The 9,679-nt window shown below is 36.5% G+C and overlaps 1 protein-coding gene across 1 annotated transcript; it reads right to left on the bottom strand.

The window, feature by feature from the left end:
- Positions 1-1,737: 1,737 nt before the first annotated feature.
- On the bottom strand, positions 1,738-9,314 carry LOC121390965 (TPR and ankyrin repeat-containing protein 1-like; the record flags this gene model as incomplete). The annotated part of the gene is made up of 6 exons (XM_041522781.1): positions 1,738-1,899; positions 5,267-5,327; positions 6,517-6,526; positions 7,197-7,296; positions 7,668-8,865; positions 9,161-9,314. Coding segments are annotated over 6 exons (1,685 nt in total), but the record flags the coding sequence as incomplete, so codon positions are not given.
- Positions 9,315-9,679: the final 365 nt, after the last annotated feature.

The following is a 9,679-nucleotide window of genomic DNA, read 5'->3' as shown; positions in this document are numbered from 1 at the left end:
TTTGTTCCGTATTAAATTAATTTTATTTGGCTGTAAACAACTTTGTTTTAGGTATATCTTTGGTTTTCCACATTGTTATTATGTAACTTTGGAGCCTGTCCTTTTAAAGTTAAAACAGTAATTTTTGTAAACCTCCGAAATCTCTTGTTCTGCGCAGACAGGTCGAAGGCTTCGTATAGAGTTTTCTTTGGGAGTATTCAACGTTTAATAAAGGGTCCAAGCTGGTTCCTTAAAACCGGCTGCGTCAAGGCTTCTTCAATCGGCTGGTACCATTCTCAGCTTGTAAAACTGTAGCAAAATTTAACAAGAAAAAAAAAAATGTTTTATTTTTTTTTATCTTATCATCGGCATTGGACGTCAAACCATTGGGTCCTTCTGACAATTTTTTTTAGAGAAAACCCCTGTTGCCCAACCTAGGCTACTCTTTTTTACGACCAGGCAAGCCAAGGGATCTTTTAATTTGCCTTTCCCACAACAGGAAAGCACAAACCGATGGCCTAACCCACGAACCACCGCCGAGGCCGGTAAAACAAATTTAACCAAGAATTCGGCCGAACCCTAAATTGTGGGCCTACCATAAAGGAATTGATGGTCGAAGGAACAGTTAATCCTAGATTGGGTCATTTCAAGGCAGTTGTAAAACTTAAAACAAAATAAATTAAATGCAATTTATGAAGTTTTAAATTTCTTGAGAAATAATAATGACATGAAATTCATAGGATTCTTTTTGATATGGACCTAGATTTGTAATTCAATTTTAACAATGCCTTGGAGATGAACATTATAATGTAACTGTAAAAAAAAAGTTTTTTTCATTTGATGTAAGACAAAGGTGTTGGGAAATTGGAAGATGTAAAAAAATTCCACTGATAAAATTGCTAAGATTTTTTTTTAAAATTATAAATTTAAAAATTAAAGTCCATTTTCATGCATTAAGCCGAACATTCCAAATAGAATGCACCTATAAGCAGGGTTTAAGGATGTAGGGAAATTTAACCTTTGCCGTTTGGATTTCAAAGTGAGGACAAAAAATAATAGGTAAAAATTTTACACAATACATTTCTTCCACAAAATGCTTATTTGAAATTAAAAACATTTTTTATCAGAAATGTCCCCCCCCCTCAATCTAAAAAGAATAAATTATGAGAAATTAAATTTTCACCTATTGGAACCCTACAATTGAAGATTTTCGTTGTAACAAAGAACAAGTCCGGACCTGGCCACCCTTCTTAAAAGCCCCGGGGAGTAGCTCCCAACTCGGGGCATTTTCAAAACCAATTCGCGCCTTTACCATTTCCCACTTTTGGTAATTTCCAGGCAAACAGAAACAGATACTGGTAACGAGCCTTGTGAGAATTCCCTTAATTGGTTTGTGAGAATTGCCCCTCATTCGGATATTTCAAGCCCTGAAATAATATTAATATATCTTATAATATAATTTATAATATAATATTATATATATATAATAATATTATATAAAAATGAAACCCCTTGTTCTGTAGAAAACCCGTGTCGAACCTGATTAATCCTTTTGAAAAACCTCAACATCCGATTGAAATGGAAATTAACGCTTGTGCAGGACTTCCACCAGGACCAAATGTGGCCAAAACCCCCTCAATGAACAATAAAGTGTTTGACATGGCTACAATCCGTGCCTTCCTTCAAAGTTGAACTAACAGGACGAAAACCTTTAATCACCTAACAACCCACTCCGCATTATTACCTGTTGTGTGTTGTTCAATCAATTTCTTTTGTTTCACAAGCCAGCCCAATTTGTAGCACTTGTGGAACGTCATTGAGGCCCGTGTCCATAAGTTCATCTCCAACGTTTTCCCCAGTCTGCAGCTCCAGACTTCTCAACCAAAATGTGATGCTGTCCAAACCTTTAGACTTTAAATCCTGGAAACAGGTTCACACTTGTCTGTTTATCATTAGATAGATAGATAGATAGTAGGCACTATTTTAACGTGCTCCAGTCCCACTAGGGGTTTCGAACATGGCCCATCCCGTGTCAGACCTCCGATAAGACTCGTGGCCTGACTCCAGACAGAAATTGATTTATCATTAGTTCTGGTCCCGTGACTTGTGATGAACCTTAATTAAGTAATTGTGAAGCATCATGGTAGCAAGTAGACGGATCATATTCTACTGTGAAAACTTCATTAATATTATTATGGAGCACAGTCACTCACTATCTGATACGAAACCAGCACAAATATACAAGATCAATACTTTTAAAAGGTACCCTGAGGTGGAAAAAACTGACATCAGTAAATTTCATTGCGGATTTTATAGTCAATGCAGATTTAACATTGTGAATCATCCCACTGTTTCTTTATATCACAAGGAGCAGAATAATAATTCCACACCTAATTCATGTTTAAAAATAAGCGAACTACAACCTGAATATAATAAATATATTCTCATTTTCCATCTAGCTATAGTGTTTTCCACTTGACTCAAACTATACATTAAGGTGTATTCTCAGTTACAGTGTTAAATTTCGCCATTGTTACATGATTTACAAATCCACAATATACTCTTTGTACAATAAACTCAATAGTAACAAATTGTAAATGTGTTTCCACTTGGTGTAAACTGGGGTTTCTTTGATAAGATTGCAAATCTTCATCGCATCTCCTTCAAATAGCAACCCTTATCTGTCAATTTGAATGCATTAAAATTACAATTGGTGACATAATGTTTGTAGGCCTTTCGTTACCCCTATAATAAATTTGATCAGTATTACATTAATTTTATTTGGCTGTAAACACTTATGTATTTAGCGTATATCTTTGGTTTTCCACATTGTTATTATGTAACTTTGGAGGACTGTCCTTTTAAAGGTAAAACAGTAATATTTTGTAAACACTCCGAAATCATCTTGTATCTGCCGCAGACAGGTCGAAGAGCTGCGTCATAGAGCTTTTCTTTGAAGAGTATCATCAACAGTTTATAAAGGGTCCAAGCTGTTCATAACAATGCGGCTGCGAGTCTAGTGCTTCTTCAATCGGCTGGTCACATTCTAGCGCTTGTAGAAAACTGTAGCAAAATTTAACCCCACAGAAAAAAAAAAATGTTTTATTTTTTTTTATCTTATTCATCGGCTATTGGACGTCAACACATATGGTCCTTCTGACACATTTTTTTTTAGAGAAAACCCGCTGTTGCAACATAGGGCTACTCTTTTTTACGACCAGGCAAGCCAGGGATCTTTTAATTTGCCTTTCCCACATCAGGAATAGCACAACCGATGGCCTAACCACGACACACCCGCTCAGAGGCCGGTCAAACATTTACAAACCAGATTCTGCCGATATACATTGTGGGCCTACCATAAAGGTATTGATGTCGATGACAGTTAGCATCCATAGATTGGTCATTTCAATGCATCGTTAGTAACACTAATAACAAATAAACTTAAATGCAATTTAATGAACGTTTTAAATTTCTTTGAGCATATAATGACATGAACCATTCATAGATGTCATTTTGATATGGACCAATAGATTTGTAATTCATATTTTAACAATGCTCTGGAGATGAACAGTCATTATGTAACTGTAAACCAAACCAAAAAGTTTTTTTTTCATTTAGATGTAAGACAAAGGTGTGTGAGAAATTGACAGATGTAAAAAACATTTCCACTAGATAAAACTGCTAAGATATCTTATTTTAAAATTATAAATTTAAAATTAAAAAGTCACATTTATCATGCATTAAGACGAACATTCATAGAATGCACTATTAAGCAGCGTTTAATTGGGAGTAGTGAAACTTTAAACTTTGCCGTTGGACCTTTCAAAGTGAGACAAAAATATATAGAGTAATAAGTTTACACAATACATTTCTTCCACAAAATGCTTATTTGAAATTAAAAACATATTTTTATCAATGATGTCCCTCCCCCATCTCATCTAAAAGTGACTATAATTATGAATGAAATCTAAATTTGTCACTATTGGAACCCTACAATTGAGATTTTCGTTGTAACAATAGCAGCAAGTCCTGACCTGTTCCACCCTTCTTACAATGCCGGGGCAGCTAGCTCCCGACTCGTGGGCATTTTCAAAATCAATTCGCTGCCTTTACCAATTTCCCACAGTCTTGTAATTTCCAGGCAATTACAGACAGATTACTGAGTTACGAGCCGTGTGAGAATTCCCTTATTGTCTTGTGAGAATTGCCCCTCGAGTCTGGATATCTTCAAGCGCCTGAAAATAGATATATATATCTTATATATATATATTATATATATATATTATATTATATATAGATATATTATATATAACAATGAAACCTTGTTCTGTAGCAAAACGTGTCGATACCTGATTAATACCTTTTGTTTAAAACACTCAACATCCTGTATATGAAATGGAATTAACGCTTGTGCACTGACTTCACAGGACCAAATGTGGCCACCACTCAATGACAATATGTGATTTGACATGGCTACTATCCGTGCTGTCCTCTCAAAGTTGAACTACAAGGACGAAAACCTTTAATCACTACAACCCACTCAGCTATCTATTTCTACCTGTTGTGTGCCTTGTCAATCATTTCTTTTGTTTCACAGCCAGCCCCTTTTGTAGCACTTAGTGGAACTGTCATAGATGCGGTGTCTCTCATAAGTTCATTCTCCATCGTTGTTCTCACAGTCTGCAGCTCCAGGACTTCTCAGCAAACTGTGATGCTGTCCAAATCTAAAACTTAAGAGTTTTGTTTTTGCTTAACAAACACCACTAAGCTGCATCGATTTCATCCATCAATGGCTATGGGGATGTCAAATGTTTGGTAATTTTTGACATGGTAATTTTTTATTATTTTGTTTTTGTCTTAGACAACACCACGCTTACATTTTCTATTACCTGCAGGGATATTTATATGCACTTTCTCACAGCACAAAGACAGCATATTACCCCGTACACTGGTGAGGATGGGAAAAAGCCATCTCAGAGATTGGGTTTATAAAGGGCTTCATCATATTGATCTAACGCATTCCGGGCGAGCCACACCCCCAAACCCCAGAAACACCTATTTGGGATTTTATAATGGATAAATTGGGCGAAAATTGCCAGAAGCAACCAAATTTACCTGTTGATTTGTCACTGCCCCAGTAAAAGATTCCCGCACAAGACCGTCCTGGCTTTGAAAGTTACTCAAAACATGGGCGCTCGTTTCTCCTCCCCTCTCGTCAAAGAATCCACACGTTGAACGCGAGCCCTGGTCAGTGCCGTGTCCAGGTGCCTCGTTCAGAGTTCAACACCTTGTGTTGGTTCGAGTTGACCCGGCAAAGGTCGAGAGTCGGGATGGCTGTCTCAAAACCTCTGGGAACAACCACATTTCCGCGTCAATAAAATATTAGACTATACTGTCCTACACGTTCAAAAAATGTGTTAACCTTGACACAAATTTAGGCATTTAATATTTTATTTATTACAAACCAACTGCAAACAGCCCACAACGCAGAAGTAAGCAGATGTCGAGACCTGTACAATATTTTTCTACGAACTGGGTCAGCAAGTGGTCTATGTTATGCTCACGTCACGCCAATATTACACTAGTTAGATATTGAGTGATTGTTATGACATGGGCAACATCTTACACTGGTGTGTAATAAATAGAGGATAATAAACGAGTTACCAGTTATTATCAAATTTATGTCCCGAGTGAAATAATGTTCAGTTGTCACGAGCTTTGTTATTCTGTTTATTACCTCAGCTATTTTTTTTCTCTCTAAAAGCCTTTATTTTTACACATATGCACGTACGTATTGCTATAACTTTATAATTTAGTCACGTTCATAGATAATTTTGGAAAATGAGTTCTCTTTATTCTGCTAAAAATCTATAACGAATTGCATTAAAATTACATTTTGTTATAAATTTAACACCCAAAACAGAGAGCCATAAACAAAACTTTTTAAACTACATCGTCATTTTGTGCCAAATTGTGATGACGTCATATTTAGTACCGACCAGATCATTGGTTTGTAAGCGTCAAATCGTCCAATAGTATTGTTCGTTAGACCAATGCAGAATATTTCTCATTGAGAAAATATGGAAAATATCTTCCCTGTTATGAGTGAAATACTATTGTACATTTTGCAGTTACTGTACGTGAAATCAAATACCTGTTTATCCCAAATCAGTTCAGGCGAAAAATAAACAATCTTAATGTCAAATTAATACATTCAAATAAACAGAAGTGTAACCCCATTGAACAAAGCTGGGAATGTGTTAGGTTTCGAATTCCTTTATAGAGTATGTGTAGGGAGCTACTGCTTACTTCAAAATGTATACATTTTAATGTCACTACATCAAGTCAAAGGTTTTTGAAATATACACTGTTCACCTTTTTTCCCCCTCTCCCATGATAGCTAACAACATTTGATGTGAATTTTGTAATGGCATGAATCTTAATTAAAACAAATTATACACACAGTATTATTTACGATCATTCCAAATGGATTATGCCCATTACATACTACACATGGGGAAGAAAACTGCATCATACCTTTTGCAAACTGAATATAATAGTTGAAAAAGGTCTAACAACAGAGATGTGAAAAGCATAAAAGTTCATTGCTTTGACCGTGTTGATCTAGCATGTGTCGTGACGTCATGTGATATGCACCGTATGTACTAACAATTCCTACGAGACAATCTGAACCCAATGTCGACGATTTTATGGAATAAAAATAAAATGGTAGTAATATAATAGTTTTAGGGTTTTGTAAAGTTTTCTATTAAGATTCTTACTTGTTTAAATGTTATTGTTGATGAAATTCTATATTGTTTAGAAAAGCCTTACAAATGAACGACCAGCAGACGACACAAAGCTGGTGCTGGTTGCACGGACCGAGCACGAGAATGTGCGAGTGCGAATAATTTTTACATGCTCATATACCACTAGAGTTTCGAGCATGTCCGTCCCGGGGCCTGTCTCTGGATAGCCAGTGACTTGCTCCGGGACATAGAGCACGAGAAAATAAACATCACGGAATTTAAAGCCCAACGTAATTTGGGACATTGACGATAAATAGCAATGTTCCTTAACGACCACAAGATTTTAACATTTCAAGTTACCGATCATCAAGCATCACAAAATTACAGTGCGATACATAAGGTATATCAAGTTACCGGCATCATCCATTAGACTATTCTCACTGTGAGATATAAATTGTAACAAATTACCTTCGTCAAGCACCACTAGATTCTCAAAACGATCTGTATTATCTACATTCTCTTTCAGATTTTCCAGGAACTGTGTCACAACTCGCCACTCTTTGGAAGCCTAAAATACGCACTTATCAATGAACAGAACAATAAATGAATGAGTAAGCACACAAAAACAGACCAATACACAAAGTACATTTTAAAATCAGCAAGTTTTACAAGTATTTTTATATTTAGTGTTTATTCATTCTCCTGTCTCCATAGAATGCATGTAGCCCAATACAAGTATAACAAACAATATTTGAGAAAACAAAGCGCCCATTTTACAAAACATAAACCCAACCTTTTGTATGCTTTATTATCTTCATACTACACACCATGCGACAATACATAGCTATTTTGGTGTATTTACATTCACTGTCATAATCCTATAGATCAACTATCCAAATTACCCAGTAATTATGTATTAATGATAATAACAGAACATACATAAGAATCCTTGAAGAAATTGTACAGCAGCACATCATCAAATTCGAGTCCTTTTGCTTCATAGATAGTGAGAATCAAGCCCAGTCGTAGCTCTTCAGGAATGGAGTCTCTTGCTGCATCATTCACAACCAAAATGGCTTGGTGTGCACCAAACTCAATGTGGGATGTTTTACGCTTGTTTGCCTGCAACAGAATAGCTAGATCTCCAGGACTGCAGGAATCAATCAGAACTGGCGGAGGTCCCTGAAACAAACCTTGGTCCTTCTGCAGACGATCAAATGATTCTGGAAAAAATTCAACCATCAGATCTAAGATGGCAGATGCAAGAGAGAGAATACCATTGTGTGACCGGTAGTTGTGTGTCAACTGGTACATGTTTGTGGGGACTTCAACTGATCTGGTTTTGTTCACAGCATCTAGTGACCGTTTGACATAGTGGAAGAGTGTCTTCAGATCACAGAAGCGAAAACTAATTCCCTTCATGATGCTTTGTGCCGTATCTCCAGATAAAAACATGTTATTAGGATTTTGTGTGATGTGAATCAGAATTGCCAATTCTGCCTGGGTGAAATCCTGAGTTTCATCCACGTACATTTGATGCAACACCCAAGGTTGTTCCTCGAGGTTCCACAGCCGCTTGTAGATGGAATAAATTAGATCTGACTCATCAAACAAGAAATTCTGTTTCTTAAAGTGATTATACCTCAAAAATAGTGCATAAATCTTGTCACGATCTCCACTAAAATTAGGCGCACGCTTGCATCCTAACTCAATGTACTCATCTTTCTCCAGGATTCCATTTGGTTTAGTGAGAGCCTCAAATGATCCTCGAATGAAGGACATGATTTCAGTCCACACCAACATTGGGTGGTAGTCAACTGACATTGTTTTACGGATCTTCGGCCAGACCTCATTAGCAAAAACATCATATGTGACTTCTCGACGAGGATCTATCTTCAGTTTCTTTGCTGCATCAGCAGCATGTTCAGCCTTCAGACTTCCATCATCCGAGTCGTGGTCAAGTGGGGTGTAGCCGAACAGATCCTCCTGGTTGCCCCAGCCCTGTATGATAACCTTCAGACTCCCATCATCATTCCTTTCAAAGAAGTACGGAGGATTCAGTGATGCATCCAACATCAGCAGCAGTTGTCTGGATGTCAGGAACAATGGGAAGAGAAAGTCATTCACGGCTTGAAGTCTGTTGATAAAATAAAAATAAAAAATAAATACAAGTAGATATTAAAACTGAGTTAACACTTCAACTTTCAGAATATATACTGTCTATCTAACAATATATAACAATAGAAATGAATTTGAGTACAACAAACTTTTAAAGTAACATGTTTGGCACAAAGTCAGATAGTCATGCATTGTACCTGTTTGGTACATCTATACTGTCTATCTAACAATATATAACAATAGAAATGAATTTGAATACAACAAACATTTAAAGTAACATGTTTGTCACAAAGTCAGATAGTCATGGATAGTACCTGTTTGGTAATTTAACATTTTGCTTCTTCAGATGCTCTTCTGCAATGTCTGATCCACGGCAGAATGCATTGAAATTCTTCTGTACCTCACTGCAGAGAAATGAGTTCTTCGTGATAAAGAGCTGGTGCAGGTGATCATCTTTATTTTCATAGGCTGTAATGTCAATTACATACGATGATGATGATGATGATAATAACAATAATAATAATAATAATAATAATAATAATAATAATAATAAAACCATAACAAAAATGAGAGAAAGAACTGTTTTATTTAACGACACACTGAACACATTTTTATTTATGGTTATATGGCGTCGGACATATGGTTAAGGACCACACAGATATTGGGAGAGGAAACCCGCTGCCACCACTTAATGGGCTACTCTTTTCGATTAGCAGCAAGGGATCTCTTATATGCACCATCCCACAAACAAGATAGTACGTACCACGGCCTTTGATATACCAGTTGACGTGCACTGGCTTGTACTAGAAATAGCCCAATGGGCCCACCGACGT

This window comes from Gigantopelta aegis, unplaced genomic scaffold, assembly GCF_016097555.1.
Source record: "Gigantopelta aegis isolate Gae_Host unplaced genomic scaffold, Gae_host_genome ctg11216_pilon_pilon, whole genome shotgun sequence".
NCBI lineage: Eukaryota > Metazoa > Mollusca > Gastropoda > Neomphalida > Peltospiridae > Gigantopelta > Gigantopelta aegis.
Note: the sequence above shows the minus strand (reverse complement) of the source record. Positions and strands in the feature narration are given on the sequence as shown.